Source organism: Rhinolophus sinicus, chromosome 11 (genome assembly GCF_057876585.1).
Source record: "Rhinolophus sinicus isolate RSI-liver-muscle chromosome 11, RSI-T2T, whole genome shotgun sequence".
NCBI lineage: Eukaryota > Metazoa > Chordata > Mammalia > Chiroptera > Rhinolophidae > Rhinolophus > Rhinolophus sinicus.
In genome coordinates this window covers 9262447-9288156 of record NC_142511.1, presented here as the reverse complement: position 1 = coordinate 9288156, position 25710 = coordinate 9262447, and the positions used below count along the sequence as shown (strand labels likewise).

General features: G+C 51.3%; 2 protein-coding genes across 3 annotated transcripts in view; one reads left to right on the top strand and one right to left on the bottom strand.

Moving 5' to 3' along the window:
* The window catches only part of TEX35 (testis expressed 35), a 22088-nt gene extending 7060 nt beyond the window's left edge, over window positions 1-15028 (bottom strand). Inside the window, exons 1-3 of one of the 2 annotated variants that reach the window (XR_016022730.1) lie at window positions 14662-15028; window positions 7099-7194; window positions 884-952 (exon numbers count right to left, since the gene is read on the bottom strand). Coding sequence is in view for 1 of the 2 variants with exons in the window: in XM_088801591.1 (XP_088657717.1) it covers window positions 884-952; window positions 1451-1648 (267 nt within the window). In the remaining variant the exon portion in view is untranslated. Of the gene's footprint in view, window positions 1-883; window positions 953-1450; window positions 1649-7098; window positions 7195-14661 lie in introns of those variants that run through there. The other variant, XM_088801591.1, reaches the window with a different exon arrangement.
* Window positions 10411-25646, top strand: CLEC20A (C-type lectin domain containing 20A). Its single transcript, XM_074322355.2, has 8 exons — window positions 10411-10960; window positions 13132-13497; window positions 15017-15082; window positions 15934-16299; window positions 17291-17383; window positions 22299-22418; window positions 23151-23236; window positions 25015-25646. The coding sequence occupies exons 1-8, from the start codon at window positions 10921-10923 to the stop codon at window positions 25135-25137; spliced, it is 1260 nt and encodes a 419-aa protein (XP_074178456.2). The 5' UTR covers window positions 10411-10920; the 3' UTR covers window positions 25138-25646.
* The last annotated feature ends 64 nt before the right edge of the window (window positions 25647-25710 follow it).

The following is a 25710-nucleotide window of genomic DNA, read 5'->3' as shown; positions in this document are numbered from 1 at the left end:
CCCACAATGCACAGCCTGAATCTAATCACAGACAACCCAAACGGAGGGTCATTCTACAACACAGATACGCTGTGATCCCCGAAAATGTCTGTGTTGCAAAACACAAGGGTAGATGAAAGGACACAGAGAGACATGGAACCAAGATGCGTGTAACCCTAGGCGGGATCCCAGACCGAAAAGGTGGTTTTTCCTTTTGTTATGGAAAACAGTAGCGGGATAATTGTTGAAATTAGAATAAGGGCTGTAGATGAGTATTGTATCAATGTTATTTTCCTGATTTTGATATTTTAATAATTATACTGTGGCTATACAAGACAGTGTCTTTAGGAAATTCTTGTCTTTAGGAAATTCTGAAATTTGAGAGAAATATGCTTTCAAATGGTTCAGGATATATACATATATATATTCACTATATATATACACACACATATATATATATGTGTGTGTGTGTGTGTGTGTGTGTGTATATATATATATACATACATATATATATATATACATACATATATATATATATATATATATATATATATATATATATATATATATAGTGTGTGTGTGTGTGTGTGTGTGAATATACTACATATTGAGACAGAGGGAAAGCACCTGATAAAATGCCAACATTTGGGGAATCTGGGTGAAGGGTATACTAGAATTCATTGTGCTAGTTTTTGAAACTTTTCTGCAAGTATGAAATTGTTTCAAGACAAAGAGTTAAAACAAGCAAACAAATACACAGAACCGGAGGGAATGAAGCCACAGGGCCCAAAGCCCAGCCATAGATGCCAGCAGTGTTACCCACCATGGACCTTGTTGTGCTGCCCCCTGCCCACCTCTTCACAAGGCTGACCCAACCCCTGGCCGCCTGGGTTCGCACACCCACCTTTAGCTCCCGTGTCCCTCCTGGTTTGGGAAATGGCCCTTCTGGTTTAACTTGCTTGTAGTCATATGTCTGTTGATTGAAACCAGAAACACAGTCTTGGGCACTGCAGGTGTTGGGTACATAAGGCAGGAGAGATCACCCCGAGTTTCTGTTCTTCCCTTTGGGCCAGGGCAGACAGGTGAGATCTGGTGGCCCCACCTACACAGTAGCTTCCTCCATCCTTCTACTCCCTCTGAGCTCATCTCCTCTACTGCCCTCCTGGCCCACTGGGCCTCAGCCCTCCGTCCCCTGAACAGCCAAGCTCCTTCCTCCGTCCGGACCTCTGTACCTGCTGCTTTCTCCACCTTGGAGTGGCCTGCGTCCGTCCTGCAGCTCTCGGCTCCCACGATGGCCTTTCTTGACCACTGATCTCCAACAGCCACCCACTCATGTCTCCCTATTTTAATTCTCTGCATAGCAGGTAACACTGCTGAATTTTTCCTTACTTATTGGTGTGTCTGATTAGTTACTAGTGTGACGTTCTAGGAGAGCAGACAGCCTGTCTGTCTCTCACTGTACCCCCAGCACCTGGGACAGGTCTTTGCCACCAGCAACAGAGCATGGCCCCTGACTCCAAGTCCCCTCCCTATGAGTCCCAGGCCTGGCTGCCGTCCTGGCCACAAAATAGCTTCTTACTTTGATTGGCTCTGGCTTCAATTCCAGGCAAACTGCCTTGTAGGTCTTGCTCTGCAGAGAGAGGAGGTTGGGATTCAGCCTCTCAGGCATCAGGATTGGGAGGCTGACACCGGCCCTTGCAGGAGGACCCCCACCTGACCCTGCCTGTGCAATAGCGCTTGCGCTCAGGCCCACATATGCCCCAGCACCTGATCCGAGACAACTCAGATTCTGTCATGTTATAATACATCTCGTATGAGCAAACGCCTGCCTGTTCCGCAGCAGCCCTCTCCCTGCTGGGGGTACCTGGGCGAGGAAGCACTTTAAGGTAACTTTAAGGAAGCCATGTAAGTATTACTTCAGGAGCACAGACTCCAGTTCTAATCTCAGCTGTCCTCCTACTGGCTGTGTCAACTTGGGCAAGTTGTTTAGGCTCTCTGAGCCTCCATTTCCTCATCTGTGAAATGGGCCTGAAACTGTATTTCTATAGTGAGGTTACTGTACACCTTGAATACACCCATTAGATGTGGGCCTGGCGCCAGCCTGACGTGAAGTCATGGCTGTGGGAGTGGTTGGGGGGTGGGGCGGGTTATTACGTTTTCCTTATCCCAGAGGAAGTCAGGAGAGGCCTCTCTTCTTCCCATGCCAAGGCCAGGGGTCAATCCCACCCTCCTTCCAGCCTGAGAGGCCACTTCATGCTTAGAACAGAGGAAGAAAAGCCAGGATGCATCAGGGCTTTCTCTGCATCCCCCACCCCACTCCTGCACCTCCGATGGGAGCTGAGGCCCCCTCTGTCCAGTTTCTCCTTTACCAGGTTTGTTTTCTTCAGTTCTGCCCTCTTGGCCGACATGACGGAGGAGGCCAGAGTGTTCTCAACTTGCCGACCTCCCCACGACAGGCCCCCGTGACCAGGCCACTGGCCTATGCAGCCCACAGGCCAAGGTGAGGGTGGGATTATCACCTGTGTGTGCAGAACAGCTGAGGTCACAATGCCCAGGACCCAAAGCCAGCCCTGAGTGTCACTGTGGCTCGGAGCCTGGCGTGCCTTGGCCATTGAGACGAGGGACTTGGTCAGGTTCCAAAACCACAGCGGAAAGTCTCCTGCAAAGGCCACCATGAGGGCCCATGCCTGCTGTGGCTGGGACACAAGGCACAGCTCAGGAGAAGCGAGAATTGCTGGTCCTCCCCAGTAGGACCACCCTATTGACCAGGAGGGGGGTCTGCCCAGAACGACTAACTTCTCTAAGCCCACCATTTCCTCTGTCGTGCTCTCCGGACGTGGATGGACCCTCCCTCAGGCCTGGCGCTGTCTTGGGTTGAGATGCCCTGAAGTCTCTCTGGTTCAAGGTACATGTACTGCGCTAACCTGGGGTTTTCTGTGCTGTGGAGGGTCAGGAGTGGGGCAGGATGATTTCTGATTCCCTGGCCTGATGGCATGGCTGGCCCTGTCCCCTCTCCCCAACACCCCCAATTCTCTTCTGGTTCTGCTGTCATCCGGGAAGAGGGCTGCAGCAAGAAACCATAATGCTAAAGGTGAGAAACCTCTGGGGGCAGGGCGGAAGGTGAGGGGGGAGAATGCTAGAGAAAGAGCCATTCTGAGAGCAGCTGTAATTTGTGCTTCATGAACCAAAGGAGCATTGCCTTCAAAGGAACCTAAAATCATTTGGAATCCAGGTTAGATGCCTAATTTCTCCTTTCCTCTTATCCCCAGGCAGTCCACTTCCTTCTTTCCTGTCATTTCAACTACTAGTTGGTACCGAAAGGCCAACTTGGGAATTCTGAGGACAGAATCCCCACAGGAGAACTGGAACCGCTGCAAACTACACGTGAAACACTTGCCTGCACCCCCAGAACAACCTTCACACTCACCCTCCCTTTCCTACAGTGCGTGAAGCCAGGAGCCCTGGAACTTCCTGGGGAGCAGCCTGCAGCATTTCTGATGTACCTCCCAAGGGGTTATGTCGCAGCCCCCAATCTGGTGACAGCCTTTGATCTGACTCTAACACAACCGAAGGACAAGGTGTCTGTCACTCTGTTTAGTCTGGGAGGGGTGGGGAGGAAGTGGCAATGAGCTGCCCAGGCTCCTTTCACTGCCCCCCTCCCCAATCTGGGGGACTCAGTGTTCTAAAGCCCTTGCATTTGGGTAGAATGTTTCATAAAGGTGCCCAGCTCCCTGACGGCTGTGGTCTCCAGTCACCCTCAGACTGCTGTGACCATGACCTAGCTGTACTGCTCTTAACAATACCTGCAGACTTACTGCAGTGTCTGGGTGCCGCCCCAGCCTGAGGGGGCTCCCTGGTGCCTCGCCCCCGGGAACCCTCACATACACTGTTTTTAGAGATTTAATGAGCCTGGTTACTGCATGGTCCTATTTGACTGATTTATAGACACCTCACAAAGCTTTACACTGTGTCAGGGTAGATAGCTTTTGTCACTGACACGCTGGTTACTATGCAATTTCTGATCCTTTCTATAAATAGTATATCCGCTCTTGGCTAGAATTATCCTATTATATTGTTTCTATGGGAAAATTACATCCAGTTTCTATCATGGGAACTTTTAGTACCTCTATTTCAGGAACAAAACATAATATTCTGAACAGATCATTGTAAATCTCCAGCTAATTCAATACAGCTAAGGAGAAAAGTCAGAGCGAATGTATTGTATGAGGAGTGCGGGCCTTTTTCTCCTGTGTGTTCACATGACAGGGTCATGTTTTTCAGGGCCTCCCAGGACCCAGGGGAACCTGTTACTATTCCCACAGCCAACGGTTACAGAACAGCCTGCTGTGTGAGATAAAGAGCCCCCAACAATCAGAGGCTCCTCTGCTCCTGCCAAATATGGCTCCTGGGGCTGCCTCGCTTGGCTGGAGTCCCCGGAACTCTTTGGATGGAGTCCAAACAGGGGATGGCAGTTATACTCCTGGCTCTTTCAGCCTCCGTGCTCGACGGCTCTCTGCAGTTGCCATCCCTCCACCTCTGACACCTCCAAGTTCCCGTGGATCACCGACGCGATCAGACTGAGTGACTCCAAAGCCTCTTTGGATGGTCCTTGCTGGGAGGTTACCGCTGACCCTTGAACAACTCGGGTGTGAACTGTGCAGGTCCACTTATACATGGATTTTTCTCAGTAAATACTCTAAATGTATTTTGTCTTCCTTACGATTTTCTTCCTAACACATGCTTTTCTCTACCTTGTGCTATTTTAAGAATATGGTACAAAACACGTCACCCACACAAAATGTCTGTTAACCGATTGCTTATGTTATTGGTAAGGCTTCCTGTCAACAGTAGGCTGTTAGCAGTCATGTGTCAGGGGGAGTCAAAAGTTACATGTGGATTGAAAGCTGCGCGGTGGGGCGGCACCCAGAAGCCCTGTGTCGCACAGGGTTCAGCTGTATTTTTGCACGGTGTTCATGGGAGGCGTCCAGCACGCGTCCTGGGAGGGGCCTGCATCAGTCCCCCTCCCACTTCTGTGGCTAAAATGCAACCACAAGGCCATACCTAACTGCCAAAGAGGCTGGGACACAGGGCAAAGTCCTTCCAAGAATCAGGGGAAAGAGGTTTAAGGAGCAGGTAGCCGATCTCTGCTGCCCTTCCCTAGCACGTTACCTCTCTTACTTCACTCTAACAAGTCCTCACCAAAGGAAACTTGACTTGATTTTGTGTTCTTATGTTTATAGTGCAAAAGGGACATAGTCAACAAGATCCAAAAAAGAAGGTACCAGTGGCCTGGGGTTAAATCTCCCAGCAAAGGTGACCTGGCACAGTTAGAGCTCGGGTTACAGATCCACCTCTTTGCCACCTGAATGGCCAATGGGCTGGGACATGGAGACAGTTTGTAACAATGACCCTGTTTGTCCAGGGCTCTATAATACAATACTCCCAGTCTATCCCGGCCCATTCTGCAGAGGGCCCTGCAGACCTCACTCTCTTACTGCAGGCCCCAGAGCACGTTCCCGGGCCAGGTGACAGAGGAAGCCTCTGGGGCCCTGAGCTCTGACTTGAAGCAGAGAAGGGACATGTGACATGGCTCCTCTGGGTGGCAAAGTTCATGTGAAAATCGCTCCCTGGAGAAAGACAACTTGCACTGAGTCAGACACTGAAGCAAGCAAGCACACTCATTTTCCGAGCTCCCTAAACACAAGCGTTAGGTTTTTCGCCCCCCCCCCCCCCCCCGATTTTTGATTAAACAAAAGTGATTTATGTCTTGTGTCCTCACCCCTCTAAAAACTGCAATAATAACAACAACCCTTCCAGAGAACTGTGAATCCTGGCGCCTGCCTGGTTCTCAGCCCCGGACCTCACTGCCAGGCAACCCTAGTCCAGGCTCGGGGCCAGGCCGGTTCCCAGCAAGGAGCTCAGGTTCACTATGCAGGGGACCCCACATTGAGTCCCCTGTTCGTTCAGGACACGTTCACTGAGTGCTCCTTTTAGGCACCAGGAGCACAAAGAGAATTGAGGCACGGCCCTGGCCCCAAGGGACTCATCACCAATGGGCTCACAGCTGCAACAGCAGAATCGCACTTACAACATGGTAAGTAGGCCCAGGGTGTTAAGGGTCCCAGAGCGGGGACACGGCCCAGTTCTTGGAGCTGGCTCTCTGCCATGTTCTTCTGGACCCCATTCCTGGCCTTGGGAGCTTCCCAGTACCCTGTTTCCTCTAGACCCAGATTCTTCTCTAAACCTCAGCACAGGAGCCAGGCAGGGCCACGTTTATCCACCACATGCCAACACCTGCCTGGACCTCTGAGGATGACACGCTCCCTCCACTTGTCAGTGGGATCACCCCTTCCATGCTGGGCCCTGGATGGTGACTGCCTGTCTCCAGCATTTCCAATGGGTCTTCCTTCCAGCAGAGTTCCTAGCCTGTCCCAGCAGGTGTGCTGCATACCAAATCAGCTTTCTCTGCTCCATCTGGCCCACGGTCACCTTTACCTGGCCTTGTCACTCGATGCAGCAGTTTGGACTGGACTTAAATCTATCCGTCCTCTAGCGGTGTAGAACAAGAAGGTGTCCTCTGAGATGTGTGTGTGTGGAGCTGGTATTTTACCATGTCAGAGTATCTGCATTCCTGTTCTCAGAGGTCCTGTGGGTTACTGGCTCAGGAGCTATAGGCAGACCTCACTTTATGGCACGTCACAGATGTTGCATTTTTTACAAATTAAAGGCAAGGCCCTCTTCCTGCGAAAAAGAGGTTTGCCTGTAATGGGATATCCTAAATGTGACAACCCTTGGTGTGTGTACATGGATGTCCCTCAGCTCAGCACTCAGAGAACTGGAAAAAATGAAGCCCCAAAGTCCACAGGGAGGAGACCGCACTGCCAGCCTGGTCAGTCAGATTCCTCTTGCTGACCTCAGTCAGCAACCTGACCTGGCCTCTTCCTGCTGCTCCTGCCAGAACCCAGTCCCCCCAGACATTCTACCGGCCTTTTCTCTGGCCTTCCGCTTGGTTACCTGTATTAGGGTTCACCAGAGAAACAACAGAATCAACAGGAGCTCGCTCTGTCTGTCTGTCTGTCTGTCTATCATCTATCAATTTCTTTTAAGGAATTGGCTTACGTGATTATGGAGGCGAATTTGCCACCTGCAGGCTGGAGACCCAGGAGAGCCAATGGTGTAGGTTCCAGTCCACACACAGAGGAGGAAGGCCCAGTTCTAAAACAGACAGTGAGAAAGAATTAATTCTGCTCAATTCCTCAACTGACTGGATGAGGCCCACCCACTGGGGAGGGCAATCTGCTTTACTCAACTTACCTATGTTAATGTTAATGTCACCCAGAAACACCGGTACAGACACCCCAGAATAATGTTTAACCAAGCATCTGGACACCCTGTGGCCGTCAGGTTGACATGGAAAATTAACTATTGACATTATTTGTCTCTCCTGCCTTCTTGACCCGTCGCGTCATCTTTTGGAGCACAGCTCATTTCCGTCCTTCCGTCTCCCTCCGCTTCCAGGCCACCACGGTAAAGTGAGTTGTAATCTTTTTGATGGTCTAGGGCAGGGGTGTCCAAACTGCAGCCCGACCCATTGTTAACTGGCCCGTAGCAAATTCCAAACATATATTTAGTTTACTTAAATAAACCAGGTGAGGCAATACGTACTTCACTTCGAGTGAGTGGCCCGGCTGTTTGTGTATTTTACCGCATATGGCCCTTGGTGAAAACTGTTGGAAAAAGTTTGGACACCCCTGGTCTAGGGTCTTGCCTTTGATTTGTAAAACCTGCAACACCTGTGAAGCACAATAAAATGACGTGTGCCTGTATTTGTCCGTACCTTCCCGATCCCCCATTTATCCACGAGGGAACAACCTGTTTTTCAGGTTCCCTGGAACAACCCTCTACACCATGGCTGTTCCCGGTCTCGGCCCCCCTTCCAAGCTCATTCTCAGACCTGCTCTCAAGTGTGGAACCCCTAGCTCGAGCCCCATCCCAGCCCCCCAGTCTGCCGTCTCCCTCGGCCTGTTTGTGCAGCTCGGTTAAGGCCAGACAAGTGGGCAGGTCAGCCGGAGCTGTGTGGCATTGTTTCCTTGTGGAAAGGTGGGATGGCTCAGGCATAAAGACACTGACTGGGGTGTCCCATTGCTAAAGAGGGGCTTTGGTCACCCTGTAGAGAGGCTCTGGGTCCTTGGATTCTCTTGGTCAGTGACTACCTGGCGACACTGCTAGTCTCTTCCCTGCAGGTGGAACTAGACTCAAGGGAAGGCACTGTAATAAAATAGCTAGTGTCCTAACCAAGCATTTCCAATGTTTATTTAATCCACACAACCACCCTAAGAGGTAGGTGCCATCATTATTCCTGGTTTACAGATGAAGAAACTGTTTAACTCAAGCTTAACTCTTCTGAAGTCACAAAGCTGGGTGGGGGAGCTAGGAAATGAACCCAGGCAGCCTGGATACACAGCCAGCACTTTAATCCCCAGACGGCCTCAGCCACAGGCCAAGGACCTACCACCTTCCCGGCTTAGGAAGTGGAGGTGAGGCCTGCCCCCCACAGCAGCCCAAGTCAGCATTTCTCACCTGACATTTGTAAAACTGGAGTGAACAAAGGTAAACAAGTCCACATGAGGCCTCATGAACAATGCAGATGTGGGGGCTTCATCCCTTCCCCCTTCGGACTCAGCAACCCTGAGGTGAGGCCTCCACTAGCACAGGCCCCCTCGCTGGGAGCCCCACTGCTCTCCGCAGCGTGCTTGGGTATAGAGGCTGCTGTAGCAGAACTTTTCCCTTGGGCAGAAATGGCCCCAAGAGGCACAAGTGACTGCACCAGGTCACGTCCGCATCCATAAACTCATCAACAGTACATGATTCATTTCTTCGATAAATATGTGCCCGCTGCTCGCTCGCTGGACCTGTGTGCGTGGCTGGGGCACTTGGCTGTGGAGCGTGTCTGCCAAAGACCCCAGACAGTAGTAGGCACTCGCTTTGCAGAACACCTGCCCGCTCCCAGGGGTGTTGAGAGCATGTCCGAGTAGAAACGCAAGTGTGGGAAGTGCAGCTTCCACTTGGGGGTGCAGATCTGGTGGGTCTGGGAGAAAAGGTCTATATCGATTATGGGAAAGTGCAAGTTGCAGACCTGTACCTGAGGGTGGTGTGCATGTGTGCGGGGTGAAGATGTACAGTTTCCACAAGCCCTTTGCTTCCTGCAGCTCATGCAAACCAAGCGTTTGTTCCTGGGTCACTGAGGAAGCCCGATGCTTCCTTCTCTCTGTCCCTTTCACCCTGCCCACGGTTTCCTGACACTTCAGTGAAACTCATGCCCTGAGCAGGTCTGTCTCATCACCAGCCCCGCCCCCGGATCACTGGGTACCAGACAAGGTCCTAGAGAGCAGTGGGATTCCTAAGAGAAACATCACAGCAAGTCTTCCTAGCACACCCATCATGCCCACCCTTTGTCGGGAGGTTTCATGGGACTTGTTACAGGGTGAGAGCCTTGTGACCAAGGCACAGCCCCTGCTCTCACGCCTCTCCAGAGAGAAGAGAAATGCATGTGGAATTTCAAACCAAGTGCCAAGAGCAGCCCCCAGGGAGATGCTGCGCCTGACCCCAAGGTGGCAGAGGCCCCCACCCCCTCACTGTACTGCCCAAGTGGGCCTCTCCTCTCCCAAGGGAAGCTGGGGTGCTTAACAGGGCCCTTCAATCAAGACACGAGGGCACGTGGCTGAGAGGCTGAGTGGCCGAGTAACAGCGGTGGCGTTTTCCAGGCCGGGACTATCGGATTCTCTTCTGTCCCCAGGGAGTGGCCCTGTGAGGCCGTGGCACAAACGGGTAGTGTTACTGGGATGAAGTCATCTGAGGCCGCGCGCACAGAATATTGTAGCCGGACACTACTGTGGGAGCATTAACAGTATTTTCCTCATTCCTTTGCCTTTTCAGAGGGTCGTTTGCCCTTCCCTCTGGGGGGAAAGGGAGGAAGGGTGTGAAGGGTGGAGGGCAAAAAAAGAGTCTTCCAGGCTTTGGTTTCCAAAAGCTTAGCCCTCAGGGGAATGGAGAGAGCTCAGGGCATAAACAGGATGTTGGGAGGGAAATAGGGTAAGAGGCAGTGGGGAGAGGGAGATGGAGGGAGGGAGGGAGAGAGAGAGGGAGAGAGGGACGGAGGGAGGGAGAGAGATAGAGAGAGAGTGAGGGAGGGAGGAAGGGAGGGAGGGAGATAGAGAGAGGGAGAGAGGGAGGGAGGGAGGGAGAGAGGGAGAGAGGGTGGGAGGGAAGAAAGGAGGGAGAAAATGAGGGGGAGGAAGAACGAGGGAGGGAGGGGGAAGGAGGGAGAGAAAGGGAGGGGGAGAGAGAGGAAGAGACAGAGAGTTCAAGTCAGCCAGAGAGCAGTCCTTGGTTCCCCAGAGAAAGTGCCCTGGTCTCTGGTCCTGCTTCACTTCTCTGAGCCACAACTTTCTCACCTATAAAAGGGGGTTCATGATGGCCTCTCCTGGTGGTGTGGTTGCTGTGAGGGTGGGCAGGGAGGCGAGTCCAGCAAAGCCTGGCCCACAGATGCCAGTGCCTTCTCCCTCCCCAGTCCCCCTTTCCTCTCCTTCCACGCCTGCTGCATGAGCCCCAGGGCCCTAACCTTGGCGGCCCTCTGCCACCCAGCTACCTGTGTCCCCAGCAGCCAGGCCCAGGGCTGGGCTCCCCTCCCATCTCTGCTCATCTGCGATCTGACCCCTGCTGCCTTCCTTGCAACTTGCAGGAAGACAGAGATCTTTTCTGCTTTATTCTGGCTGCACTGTGGCTGCACGCAGTAGGCACTGAACAGTATTGATTTAGTAAAATCTGTCAGTTTGGTAGGAAAAGGAGGAGAATGGAGAACAAGGAAGGACCAGAAAACCGGGCGTAGCCTCTGCCAGAGGTGAGGAGCCTTGCCACCGCCACCGGTCCTGTGCTGCAGCCATGCTGGCCCTGGGGCTGCAGGCCAGCCTCTGCTTAGCAGGTAAGGCCACTGCCTGCTGGCAGGAGGGCACTGGGCTCCGTGCATGCCCAGGGCTCGGGTCTCAGGAGAGGGTGCCTTTCCCCTGAGGTTCCCAGATTTTGAGGTTAAGGGGAAACAAAGTGGAAAAAACTTTTTTTCAAACGTCAGTCCACACCTGGTGACAGAAACCTCCCCTCCCCTCCCCAAATCCAGGGGCCCAGGGTCCAGAACCCAGTTTGCTGTTCTGCACATCGTTTTACTCATTCGTTTCCTCATTTACGCATCTAACAACATGTCTTTAGTAGGTGCCTAGCAGGTGCCTGTCAGAAATGGTCCCTGACTATACTGAGCTTACAATCTAGTGGGGGTTAAAGACACTCGGCAAGAAGATAGCAAATAAAATCATTGCAGAATGTGACAAGTGAAGGGGAGGAAATACTCAGGGTGGGGGGAGGGTCACAGGGAGAGGCATGGAGGGGGCTCTTTAGGTAAAGTTGGCAGGGACGGTTCTCTGAGGGAGATTTGGGCTGAGTCTAAGAGGTAAATGAGGGAAATGCAAGAGGATGGTGACTTGGAAAAGTTCACGGTTCAAGATACACAATGGCCACAGAGCTGACAGGATTCACTGTGTGACTGAATGACAAGAAGGAGAGAAAGGGTGGGACCAGAGGTGACTCCTGGGTTGGGGCTGGCTGGAGATGCTGGAGGGAGGAGGGGTGCCATTTAATGAGCTGGGGGTCTGGGACAGAGCAGACTGGCAGGGTGACTCTATGTAACGTACAGAACAGCAGCCGGACACAAACACAGAGCTCAGTGCTGGACGCCTCAGGACTGTGATCAAATCCAGAAGATCGGATGGGCGACAGGGTTTGTCCAACGGTAGCTTGTGACCCATTAGATCCTAAAATCAATATAGTGGGCCATAGGCAGTGATATGAAAAAAATAGGGGTAACAAAGGTCAAAGTGAATCACACATCGTAAGAAAGAGTCGTATTTTTTTCTTTGCCTTTCCCGGGCACAGGGATCCTCCAGCTCCAGACAGCGTTTTCCTCTGGTGGGTGAGAGGAGTTTCCGGCTTCTGGGCCAGTGCTTGTGGGTCCTTTTCCCCGTCCTCCCACACTGGGCCCCGCTCTTCTCAGTTTCCTCTCCTCGGGCATCTGGGGTGAGGCTGGCTCGTAAGGCTTGGGACCCCGTAAGATCCTGGCCCCAGGCCCTTCATCCCTCTGCACAGCAGGGCCTGGGCCGAGCTGAGCAGCCCCCGACCAGCCCTTGTTTGCTGGGACCCCGGCAAGGACACGGAGTCAGCAAGGAAGGAAGCGGACATTCAGGTCCTGGGGCTCGGGGCTGGTCCCCAGAAGTTTCACTTGTTCATGAGTTTGTTCGTTCACTCACTCATTCCTTCCTTCCTTTTCAGCACATTGAGACCTTCTGATGTGCTGGGCTTGGAATAGAATGATGAATACAGCTTGTTCTTTGCTCCAAAGTTGCCTGGATCTGGTGGTAGAGACACAAAAGCAAAAAGGTCCTTTCCCCGGAGCTTTTAGAAAATTCTGGTCCTGGTCCCAGCAAATCCAGATCCTGAGCATCGGTGTATTTGAAAGGCTCCCCAGCGGTGACTCAAACGTGCAGCGGGTTCTGAGCCCCTGGCGCCTACGTCAGGGCAGTGCCATGTGATAACTAAGGGCTGGGAACCCCATGCACAGTCCTTGGGTCCTGGCTCTACCCCTTCCCACTGGGTGGGCTTGACCAGGTCACTTAACTCGCAGTGACTTGGTTTCCTCAGTTATCACACAGGCGCAGTCACAGGGCTGTTGGAAGGGCTGAATCAGCAAAGGGCACATGACAAGCGATCAGGAAACACCACCTACTGTTATCAACACCAACAAAGCTGCACTGCAGAATGCAGGCAGGGCACCTACCAAAATGGGCAGCGGGATGAGGAGTGAGCTGGCAAAGGGAAGCGGGAGATGAGGGCATTAAGGGAGCAGGTGGGGGCTGCCAGTCCTTCGGGCCAAAGCAGCAACTTGTGCCAAGGCTTGGAGGCAGAGCTGTGAGCAACTGGAGGGCCAGCGGTGAGGGGCCTGGCAGAGAGAAGAGGATAGGGAGGCGGCCTGTGGCGTGACTGACAGCTCTTCGGGGACCAGGACGCGGGCTGCAGGTGGCCATACAGTGACAGCCTTTCTCCCCCCAGCCCTGCAGCTGGCGAGCAGTGGCAAGACCTTCCAAAGGGTGGAGGGGGAGCAGAGCTGGCTGCAGGCCCTGCAGTACTGCCGGCAGCACCACACGGACCTGGCCGACCTTCAGAGCCTCAACAGCCCGAGCGCCATCAGCAGCCTCTACTTCCTCACCAAAAGCACGGCGGCGTGGATCGGCCTCTTCTACGACGTGCGCACCCATGGCCTGAGCTGGTCCAGCGGCTCGGTCTTCACCACCCCCAAGTGGAGCGTGCTGCCCATCTTCAAGGAGGGCATCTGCGCCACGCTCTATTCCGTGGCTATTGTCCCCAGCCTGGGGGCCGCCTCGTGCACAGCGCAGAAGCCCTTCATCTGCTACGACGGTGTGTGCAGAGGCCTGTTCGGGCCTGGTCTTCACCCAGGATTGCTTCTCAAGAGCAAATGAGAGCGAGAGAACTCACCAGCCTGTGTCTTTCAAGGATGGCTGACTGTTATCTTAGCCCCTTTTTCCTACATTCCTCTTGGCAGCCTTAGTTTCTATCTTCTCTGTCCCTTGTTCCCCAGAGTCCATCTAGAGAAATGGGGGTAAATCAGGGTTGAGAAAAAGCAAAATGTGGAATGTTCTACTACGTCCCTTTGCCAATTAAAGATTTAGGGGAAGAGGGAAAAGACAGGGAAGAAAAAGGGAAAGACAGGGTGGGGATTAAGTGGCATCTATGCAGAAATGGGAGAATTCAAGGTCTCTCGCCTTCTCAAAAAGCAATGTGGTTTTGTCTCATGGGGGTGTGGGAGGTGGAACAGCCATTCTCTGGGAGACCCCCTGCTTCCAGGGAGGAAGTGGGTGCAGCCAGCTCCTGAGGGCACCTCCGCAGGAAATCCACCATCAGTACTCAATGTACGTGGCACTGGCCAGCCTTGTCCCCCCCGCGGCCCTCTCTCCCCCAGGGGGCCCACGGCAACGACCCTTGTCTGAGATCATGCAGGGGGATGGTTAAAGACCAGAGAGCATTTTCCTGGTAAGAAAAAAAAAGTGCCAGTTTCTGCTTTTCTCTCCGTTAGCCAAGGCCCAGCCCAACTCTATACCACCTTAACTCCTCAAATAGAGGCATGGAGGACTGACCCGAAAAGTCCCCCAATTCTCCACCACACTGTGCCTGTCCCAGGGCCTTGAAATGTAGCGCACGGTGGCCCTGCCTTGACCTCGGGGTTCCAAAGCCAGCAGGAGTGGCCGCCAGGGTGGGAGCCCTGCCAAGGAAGGACTGTGTGTGAGGTGCATCTGACGCCTCCACCCACACACCCTGTCCTCTTCTGCACCCTCCTCCCTGGGGTCTGCCCGCCTACAGTCCCTTCTCTAGAGAGGGAACTTTCAAAACCCTCAGACCTCTTCACTTAAGCACATTCAATAGGTCCCGTTAGCACTTAGAATCACATCCCTTTTGTAGCCAGTCAGGCCCTGCTTCATCTCTGTAGCCTCCTTTCCTATTTCTCTCCCTGGCCATGCAGGCTGCTTTCCACTCCGCAAACCCACGCTGTCCTTCCCTTCTCACCTTAGGAGCTTGGCCTTTGCCTGGCTGGGGTCTTCCTTCCGACCTCTTTGCAAGGCATGCTCCTTCTCATGTTCTGCTCAAGAGCAAGGGTCCTGTTCATCTTATTTCTGCTGTTTTCCCAGCAGAATAGCCTAGAATAGCATCTGCCACGTAATTGGAGAGCGCATACTCTCTCTCTCTCCTCTCTCCCCACCCCCCTCCTGTCTGTCTGTCTGTCTAATGTAAGCAGGAACAAAGGAGCCTGTCTAACCTTGAGCAAGGCTTCTCCCACATTCAACTCTGGGGTTCCTGGCACCTGCAGAGTGCCCTGCCAGCCCCACTCCTGCCCACAACACATGGTCTGTTTGTTTTACAGACCCTGCCGAGGTGCGTCGCGACCCCATGGAGCCCATTTTCAGCCTGATGCCCTCTCCAGAGCCAGGTACACACCTAGGAACTCAGCCACCGGACCCGCTGGTCACTACTCCTGGGTCCCCATCCCCCTCACCCCACTCCTCCACCTGGCTGAGGGATCCCCTGGCTTAGCTGCCCCCAGGTGAAAACCCCTGGGGAGCGTCAATGCATTTATTATTCAGAGAGAGAGGTGACTTGATCAGGGTCTCCAATCACAGTGGCAGAGCCCAGGCTGCATCCCCGCTGTTCCGATGCCCCCACCTCAGTGGCTGGCCCACAGCCCAGGCCCATCTATCTGGATTATCACTGCCCTGGTATTTAAAAAAAAAAGTTTCCCTTTCTGTCTGGTATAGAGGGATTCCATGGCAGGCAAAGGACACTCCTCCAGCGACCTGCTTTGTGGGACTGGTTTCCTGCATGCTGTGGACTATGGGGGTGCAAAGTGAAAATCAGTCTCCAGGGGCAGGCAGACCTGTATCTGACCCTCACCTGCTACTTCATATGGCGAGTGTGGGCCAGTCATCAACCCCTGGAGCCTTTCTAAGCTCCTGTGTGAAATGAAGTTAGTATCAGCATCTGCTTCTCAGGATGACAGCGGGGATTTACAAAGATGACCTATATGCCACATGCCCAGCTCAGGTTTACATATGGAAAACGAGGGAAATGTCAGGCAAATCTCGATGGGCCTCGGTCTTGTGTCAGAGAGTCTGCGAGGCCCCATTTGTATCTGAGGATGTGACTCCCAATTCTGCAAACAGAGGTTTTTCCTTCCTCAGGTCTCCGCACTCGCTGCCTCAGGTGGTGCCAAATCCCCTCCTCCCCAAACTTATGTTGTTTCGAATCACTGATGTGTGTGGCCTCTGTGTTCTCTGCCCCTAGCTGAGGTCCAGATTGGCAGACTGACCTTTCGGCGATTTGAGCACGGAATGACATGGATGGCAGCCCTGGGGTACTGCCGCAGCCACCACACGGACCTGGCCGACCTGCAGACGCTGACTGACCAGGCAGGCAAGGAAGCCTTGAAGTCCATCACCAGCGAGACTGAGGCTTGGATTGGCCTCTACTTCGACGCGGTCTCTAGGTCTCTGAGCTGGTCCAGTGGCCTGGGTGCCAGCATTCCCACCTGGCTGCAGGTGCCCAAGTTCGGGGTAGGGCTGTGTGCAGGACTCCGCACCTACGTCAACTACTCCCCCAGAGTCTACTCAGTGGTGTGCTCTTCCCTGCAGCCCTTCATCTGCTTCTATGGTACGTGGCCGGCCTCCCTGCTGGCTCTCGGCAAGGCTAGAATGGGATGGGACATGGGTCTGCGTAGCAGCGGGAAACACTGAGAATAGAGCTGAGGACGCACTTCCCGACTCAGGGTAACTGATGCTGGAGCAGTGTTTAATCTGGTGGATCTTTAAAGAAGGAAATGGGCCCCATCCAGCCTCGGGGCATTATCAACTAGCAATAGGAATTAGTTTCTGGGCAATGAAGTGGTTGAAAGTGTGGGCTCTGGAATCGGACAGACGTTATCACTTCCTAGAAATAAGGTGGGCAGCATCTCTGGGCTCCCTTTCCACTTCCAGAAAACAGATGTAACAAAATGTGAGTGATGACACCCAACTCATAGGACAGCTTTGAAGACTGAATGAGGATTATAGGAAGGAACTAGCAGAGGCCCTGCCACCCAACAGACGTTAGCTATTGTCATTGTTACTGTCACTATGAATGCACGGGAGCCAGAGGCCACCCTGCTTATTTTGGATCTTATGAATAATGTCTCCTCAGCAACAGGTCTCGTCCTCTCCTCTCTCCTTTTCCTCATTCCTTCCTTCCTTCCCTCCCGCCCTCCCTCCCTTCCTTCCTTTTCGTAACAGCTTTGTTGTGATAAAATTCACATACCTTAAAATTCACTCTTTCGAAGTGTCTGATTCAGTGGGTTTTAGTACACTCACAGGGTTGTCCAATCAGCACTACTGTCTGAATTTAGGACATTTTTCTTCACCTCCAAAAGAAACTCCTTATTCTGTAAAATAAGAATGATGGTTCCTCACATGAACAGCTGTTGTGAGGAACACAGGTGTGACAGTACCTCTCTGTGGTTGGCATGGGTGGGTACACAATACATGTGTCCTCCTGAATTTGGTTACTTCAATGGAGGCTGGCCCAGCAGTGCCTGGTGGGACTTCTCCCAGGCCCAGTAGGTGTGACAGAGCTGTGTCCCCTCACGCTCACTCTGGGTGTTTACCTGCAGACCCCTCCATCGGACACCGGCAGTCGGCAGCGCTCCCTCGGCTCATCAATACTCCCTCCTTGGAAGTCATGACGGGGATGACACCCCAGCCAGGTATACGCCTCTGTTTTCTCTCGTACGGGTGCTTTGAGCCAGTGCTTGGTAGGATCCTGGGGTCTTCAGGGCCTGGGAGGTGGAAGAGGGTGTCTCACAAGCAGCAGCACAGGGTCGGCCCCATGGTTCCTCTGAGAAGGGCCAGAAAAGAGGTGAGCCAACGTGGGTGGCAGCCAAGGGCCATTTTCAGACAGGGAGTGCCTCCCACACTACTGGGCTGGCTGGGGTTGGGAGAAGGAGGATTCCATCACCAGCAACCTCCCTCCTTGAACTGGGCCACTGAATGTATAGTTCCAGGACCAGGAGACCCGAGAGAGGCAGGCTGTGCAGTCTCTCAGGTGAGGTGACCTGGACCTGGCCTGAGAGACGGGAGGATGCTGAGCAGAAAAGGCACCAGAGAGGCCTTTGAGGTTGGGTATCCTGAGAGGGAAGCACAATAGAGGTGCCTGTTGAATCCCGTCTTATGCTGGGCTCCTCGGAGAGAAGATGAGGGGTGAGTTGTGGGGACTATGTGTAGGGACGTGGCTGGGAATGACAGTGACAGCGTCCTTGAGCATTTTTAAATTCCTGAAGCATCTTCACAGTTATTATCTCATTTTGCTTCCCAAGAGTTCTGAAGCTGACGAGGATAATGAGGGGCCCCTCACAGGTCTGGTTCTTTACAGATTCCTAGTCACACAAAGAAAGGTCTGATTGCCTTTTTTGGAGGACACGGAGAAATGAGGGGACTTGCTCACAGAGCTTCATTAATTCTGGGAACACAAAGGAAAGGCAGGGCCCCTCCGGAAGGAGCTGACAGCCAGATGGGAAGGGAGCTGGTAAAAGATGGTGTTGCCTGCGTAGTCGCAGGCAAGGTGGGGACACAGCACAGGCAAGGGGGTTGTCCCAGCTCCCGCAATCACATGAGGATTTCCTGGAGGAGCTGATTTTGAATGAGGAAGAAGAGGTAGCTTGCAAAGGGCAGTGGACGGGGGCTAAGTGGGGGCTTGCAGGCAGGAGCTGCAGGTAGGTTGGGGGTGTTGAGCAGGGAGGCCCAGATCACGCAGGAGGGTGCTAAGGAGCGCGGCCCGACCCTGAAGGGAACAACGCCGGGCCCGTCTGTGGTCAGATTTGGTTTGGGATGGGACCCTGTGTTCGTCCCATCTAAGGTTTAACCGAGCACCTGTCCGGCTGCCCCTGGCACGCTGGCCACCGCTTCAGGAGGCCCTCCTTGCGTATTTGTCACAATGTCTGTGCAGGGCCTCTGGGGGCCACAGACGGACGTAGGGTCCCTTCCTGGCCACTCAGCACCACTGGCTGGTGTCCTGGCCCTGCGCGGGGGGCCTTCGCAGGGGCCCGGGGTGCGGCGGGTACCTACAGAAGCCCCTCTCCTGCCGTAGGAACCAGCGCCCACCTGGGTCGCACCACAGCCCACCGGGCTGGACCCCGAGTCTTGCTGCTCCAGCGCCCCCTGCGGAGCCTCTGTCCCCTAGGAAGTGGCCGGGCGCCCGCTGGCCTCTACTTTGAGCCCCGCTGTAGTCCCCACGCCCCCGGGGGACCCTGTGACTGAAGACAAGCCCGCGACTCTGCGGGAGGCAGCGGCGAGGCCCTGGTTGGGCCCCCCCAGGCGGTGCCTCAGTTTCCCCCAGGATGGTGTCACGCCCTTTGTGGGTCACTTACCTCTATGGTCCCACGGCTCTGAGCCTCGAGGAGCTTTTGGGCTGGAAGACAGCGTGTCAGAGGCTTCCGGTTCTGGGCGCCATTCTGGGCCGAGCCGTGGCGCGCACTGCGCGGTGCGTGGGAAGCCCCGTGCCGGTCGCCCGGAGGCTCCTGGGAGCCGGAGACCCCACCCCAGCCCGGCCCAAGCTCCCACGCACTGGGCCACAGGCGAGAGTTGTGGGTGAGTAGGTGGGGGTGTGTGCTGGGCCAGCCCCCGCTTCTGGCTGCAGTCCAGTCCACTCCACAGGGGCTGTCGGGCCAGCTCGCCCTCCCAGCCTCCATGGATGATAATTTAGGACGGGCCGTCTAGGGGAGAAACAGTCTATTTGGCTGCAGAAGACTGACAGCCAAGGGTTGGGGGCTCTACTATAATACCATGTTTCCCCAAAAATAAGACCGGGTCTTATATTCATTATTGCTCCAAAAGACGCATTAGAGCTTGTGTTCAGGGGGTGTCATCCTGAAAAATCATACTAGGGCTTATTTTCCGGTTAGGTCCTATTTTCGGGGAACACGGTACTTAACTGTGTGTTCTTAGGCAAGTTTCCTCAACAAATGGTAGTTACTACCGTTCTAATCTCAATTCACTAGTGAAATGATTAGTGATGTATTCCGTCTCCTGGCCTTACCTACTGGGTAGACAGGACTGGCCCTCATTCTCGTTTTAATAGTTATGATTATGAACGATCACAATTATGAATTAGTGAGACTGCAGACTGTCACAGGGCAGGGTGCTTTATGCCTCTGTGTATCTTTTCCAGGCCTAGAATAGTGTTTTTCACGTTGGTAGATGATTTAATTCAATAATCGCATTCCCTGAGTACCTGTTTTGCACAAGGCTTTGAACCGTGGGCACCAAGGTGAGCAGGACCCGTTTGCCGTGTTTAAAAGAGCTTAGTCTAACAGGGACGAATAGAGACCCAGGACAGTTCGGTAAGTGCGGCACCAGAAGTGTGAACCAAGGGCCTGGGCAGGAAAGGGTCTCATGCATTCTACCTGGAAAGGTGGTACAGTAGTCCCCTCTTATACATGGTTTCACTTTCCTTTCAGTTACCTATGGTCAACCACAGTCCAAAAATATTAAATGGAAAATTCCAGAAATAAACAATTCATAAGTTTTAAATCGTGCATCTGAGTAGCATGATGAAATCTTGGGCTGTCCCACTCTGCCCACACTGTACAGGCTGCCTGCCCAGAGAAAGAGAGGACATCCGTATAACTTTTAGTACAGTATATATTGTTAAAATTGTTTTATTAGTTACTGTTGATAATCCCTCACTGTGCCTAATATTTAAACTTTATTATAGGTGTCTATGTATAGGAAAAAATATAGTGTATATACAGGGTTTAGTACTACCACAGTTTCAGGCATTCACAGAGAGTCTTGGAACCCATCCCCCATGGATAAGGTAGGACGCTGTAATTGGACAAAAGGTAATGGGGGATTTCAGCAGGCAGCCAGACCTAGAAGGTTCTTCCTGACAGAGGGCTCAGCATTGGCAAAGACCGGCAGATGTGCAAGTGTGTAGTTTGGGAATGACAAGCAGTCTAATGTGATCGGAGAGTTAAGTCACATATTTGGCAAGGGACAAGTAGAAAGAGTTTGTAAACTAGGGCCAAATGCTGAAGCCCTCAATCCTGTAGTCAGTGGTGGAGCCATCAGAGATTTTTGGCAAGTGAGCAAAATGCTCAGATCTGTACTTAATTGAAGCAAGGTGTGGTAATGACATGCGACAAGGCCTGTACTAGGAAGCAAAAGGTAAAAAGCATGATTCAACAATACATGTGTTCTACAGTCACAACAAGGTTGAAAGGAAACACCAACTTAGCTTAGGAAAAGAGATTGGGAGGAAATCTGTGAAAATGTGGTTATATGCAGGTGATGAGATATGAGTGTTTTAGGAGTTTACAGATTTATTCATCTCATTAAAGAAATTTACAGTGCTTGGGGTGGGGAAAGAAGAGGGCATTTGGAGAGGAAGCCAACCAGGACGAGTCTGTGGGGAAAGCCTGTGACAGTCTGGCTGGGTGGAACCCAGGCCACATCTGGAGCAGCAGAACGAGAAGAGACTTGAGGGAATTGATTTTACATCATTTGCAAGTGACGTTAATTGAAGAAATATAAATACAAACACATTTTTTAACAATGCTCAGCTTTGTTCACTGAAATACAGGAATGCAAATTAAAAAGCCAGATGCATTTTTAAAAATTTATTTTTCTTTACTTACCAGTTTGGCAGAGATTTAAAAGGGGTGATAAAGCTGACAAGAATGTGGGAAAATCAGCCTGGCAATGTGCATCGCTTCTGAAATGTGCACGGCCATTCACACAGAGGTCTACCCTTGGACAAGTATTAAGGAAATAATAGTACAAGGTGCACACGTATACACACATCCTCCACTCACAAGGTTATTGGTTGAAGCGTTGTTTATTCCAGTGTAAAATCAGGCAAGCTAAAGGTCAGTAAAAGCAGATCAGTCAAATAAGTTCTGGCACATTCAATGAAGTACTATGCAGCCTTTAAAGAGAATAAGGTCGATTTTTACGCAAATTAAAAGATTCAAGTTAACAGTGGTTGTCTCTGGGTCAGGGCAGGGGATATTTTGCTCAAGTAGTCTATCATCATATACCACAGAAACAATACGGTTATTTCCATATTTGACAAAAAAAGGCATCTGCAAGGCACTCGCAGGACTTTGGTGACTGAACCTGAGAGCAAGTGAGAGGGAGTAAGGGGGCAGCTGAGGGACGCTGGGGTCTCTGGCTGGAGCACCTCAGCAGATGGGCAGCCATACGGGGGAGAGGAGGTTGCTGGGGGGAGGCTGAGCTTGGTTTTGGAGGTGCTTCCTTTGATGGAGATGTTGGGGGTCCCTGGCTGCCATGGTCGGGGCTCTGTGTGGCTGGCAGACAACATAAGGGGATTGTGCCTTTTGTGGTAGGAACTACTGGAAGAACACATTTGGTGCTGAGAAGAAATCTCCTAACTGCCCAAGCCCCACAAAGCCTGTATCAGGGACCCTTTGTGAGACATGATGTTGTAGCAACTCCAGGGCCGGGTACACGAGCCTGTGGGAGTCAGTCAAGGGCTGGCAGGCACTGAGCTCCCCAACGGAATGGTACATGGCCGTGGCTGCTAGCTCAGGGGCAGTCACCAATCTCAAACCTCCTTGCTTCTGGCTGTATTTGCAGTAACTCCTTCATTTTCCCCTCCTGTAGCTGTGCCCAGTGAAGGAACTGGCACTGGTGTGAGAGATATAGCTACTGCCACTCAGGCCCCACATGTGAGCGTGTCTAACCACCCAGAGTCTGAAGAACACACTCCAGCACCAGAATCAGGTAACTGCTTCTGATGACCACGTTCCACAGCCAGACAGTTAAATCTCGAAAGCACAGGCCCCTGAGACCTGTTTATGAAAGGCAGCATGAAATGATGAGAAGGGAACAGGAGTAGGAACGAGGAGGAGGGTCCTCGAGTTAGCGCCCTGGCTACTGAAAGCTCAGGGAGCCAATTCCCTCACTTCTGAATCTCCGATTTCTCACCTGCAAAAGGGGAAGAAGGTATAGGAGAAAATGCCCTGCTCACACCAGGGGGCAAACCACCCAATGAGATAAATACGCAAAGGTACTTTATCAACTATAACATGCTACACAGATATAAAGTAATCCTGTAACGAGGTTGTAATTCCTGTCTGCGTATAGAGGCTCACGGCCGCAGGCTGAGCTTGTTAATAGGCTCAGAGAACTTAGTTTCCTGGGTGGAATGGTGTGTGGCATCTACTTAATACATTTATTAGAAGGAAAATACAGAAGAGAAACTGCTTGATGGGGGAGGAGACGCTCACCTTACCGTCCGTCATAGCTCTTTCCTTTCAGTCATGAGTTGGTTGGTCCTGATTGTGGCTGAGCAGTCTCTTGTTCAGCAGTTTTTTCTTTTTTTCCTTTTTGAAATCCTAAATCACCATGTACCATCTATGGTGTCCAATGGGCACTCCTGACTGCTGAGAACTTGACGTTTTCAAAGGGCAGTAGGAGAATGTGCACCGAACCAGGCAGTGCTTTGTTTTCCAGGGAAACTCTTTGGAATCCTGAAAGCAGATTTTATTGTCCCAGCTCTGACGGACCCAGAGGATATGAAAGACCAGTTTTTGAGTGAGGTGAGACTTCTGCCTACCTCTAATTTTGATTAGTCCGATGACTTGACAATGCAAGCAACATGGTCAAAACCAGTATGATCAGAGAAAAACCTTTGTAAAATTAGCTCATCTTTTCCCATTGCCATCACTTTAGCTCATGGGGACGCGCTGGCTCATGTGCTGGGGATCTTTTCAGATCCTGTTCTTACTCTTTCCAACCTTTTCCCTCAGTTCCTTTTTCTTCAATCAAGACAACATATTCAGAAGGACTTGAATTTGGGTCTTCGCTTTCCACTTAATAGTTGTGTGATCTTGGGCAAGTAACTTACTCTTTCTGAGCCTCGGTTTCCTCATGAATTAGGAACAACAGTACCTAACTTATATGGTTGGTATTATGATTAGATGAAACATTCCATATAAAGTGTTTAGCAACTTGGCTCATATAAAATGCTCAGTAAACATAAACATTAGCTATCGCGATCATTATCAACATTGTTATTATTCTCAATGTACATTTGTTCCAGGCTTTCTTTTTTTATGTTGTTCTTTGAAAGTATTGTGAGATGGGAGATTGTGAAGAAAAATTATTCCTAAATATTACGACGAAAGCCTCAAGCTGATTTTCGAATATGGCCCAAGGGCTCATTTTTCAGTTATATCAGATAATCAGAGGATGTCAGACAATTCTTTATGGGTCATCTGGACCAAATCATAATTTTACAGACAAGGAAACAGACTGGCATTTACCTAGTAGCTGATTGTAACTTACTCACAGGCCAAAGAAACAGCTAATAGGCAATTTGCTAAAATCTCACAAACCCAGGTTTCTAGAAAGAATGGAGTTTGTGTGTGTGTGTGTGTGTGTGTACACGCACACGTGCGCACATGCCAGCAGCACAGAAGGGAGTGGTGAGTTTTGCTCTTGAAGGAAGAACAGGTGCAAATGCTACAACTCAGCATCTGATAAATTTTTAAGTAAAAGTTCAAGTAATAAGACTGCAGTGCTGAGTATCAGGTCTACCAAAGTCAAGGACATTTTTGGCAGTGAGGGGACCAGACCAGAAGCCAGTAATAGGAAAATTGGGGTCAAAATGAGGAAGTCCATCTTCTGGTCACCTTTGTGGGAATGTATCTATCCCATATTCATGGGGAGAATTTCTATCTCACGGATTTAAAGATGGGATTGCTGGGGACAAGCTGAATGTGGGGGAAGGTAGACTATACATCGTCAGTTTTAGCAGCGTTTAAAATTCCAAATGGAAGGAAAAGAAACACCTGTAGCCAACGTGTCCCTGGGTTTCAGGGACAGGGACAAAGAAACGCTGTCACAGTCATACACAGTGCCAAGAGCGCCATATGGACTTACGGCTATTAACTCTGGCTGAAGTTGGAATCCCCTGGGGGAAGTTAAAAAAATACAAAACAAAAAAAAAACCCTGACCACCTGCCCGCAACCCCTAGAGATTCTATTGAATTGTTCCAGGTGGAGCTCAAGGGCACCCCACTCTCTTTTTTTTTAAGTTGTGCAGTGATTCTGACGAACAGTCAGGGGTGAAGAGCACCAATTAAGTCATTTATTTTAGTCTCTTTTGTCACCAGACTTTCTTTTCGGCTGAGGGGTGGGAGTGCGTGTACTTTCCCGTCGGTGAAGGTGCTCATGCCAAAAGGCAGGCAGCTGGAGGGAGGCTAAGAAAAAGAAAGGGTACGGCGGACGTAAGGGGTGATGGGTGGACAGTTTAGGACTGAGCTGATGAGGTCACAAGACAGTGTCAATAGTTTCTCTCTTTTTGATATTTCAGATCCAAGAAGTCTTAAAGGTAACATTAGGTCATGAGCAATTCAGACTGAAATGGGTCGGCTTTGAAGTCAACAAAAAACAGTGCAAGTCTACTGATCCGGAGACGCCTTCTCACTCAACTTAGGATTTTGAGTGAATTGTAGTATTGCAATTCCTCGTAGATGAGAATTAGAAATAACTCCAGCTCTGTGAAGAGGTTAACTGGTGGAATTTCAGACCTACACCCAACACAAAAGAAAACTATGTATGCAACCTGCATCCCTGGATTTTATAGAATGAAATAGGTAAGCAGGAGAAGATGGAGTTATTAGGGAACAACAACCTTGAGAATGCAAGCAAACACAAACAAAAAAAAAGAAACCCCAACGAAACAACAAAAATCCTGACACAAACCCCATTAATCTCTCTGGGGAATTCAGAGAGAACAGTAGTGGTCTGAGAAGCTAAGTGGGGTCTTACTTTCAAATAAAGTGGACACTTTATCAGCAACAAGTTAAAGAGATTTCAAATTCTCGGGAATGAGGAACTCTCTAAGGGTGTTACCACAATACAATATGTGTAAATGCCAGCTATTTGTCCTACATCTAAATATTTCTTACCTGTAAGTTGGGAAATCATAAGACATTGTTCTTAATGTTAAAATACACCTTCAGAATAATGTCCCTGCAAACATTTTCTTTCTGGTTTTTCTCCAAGT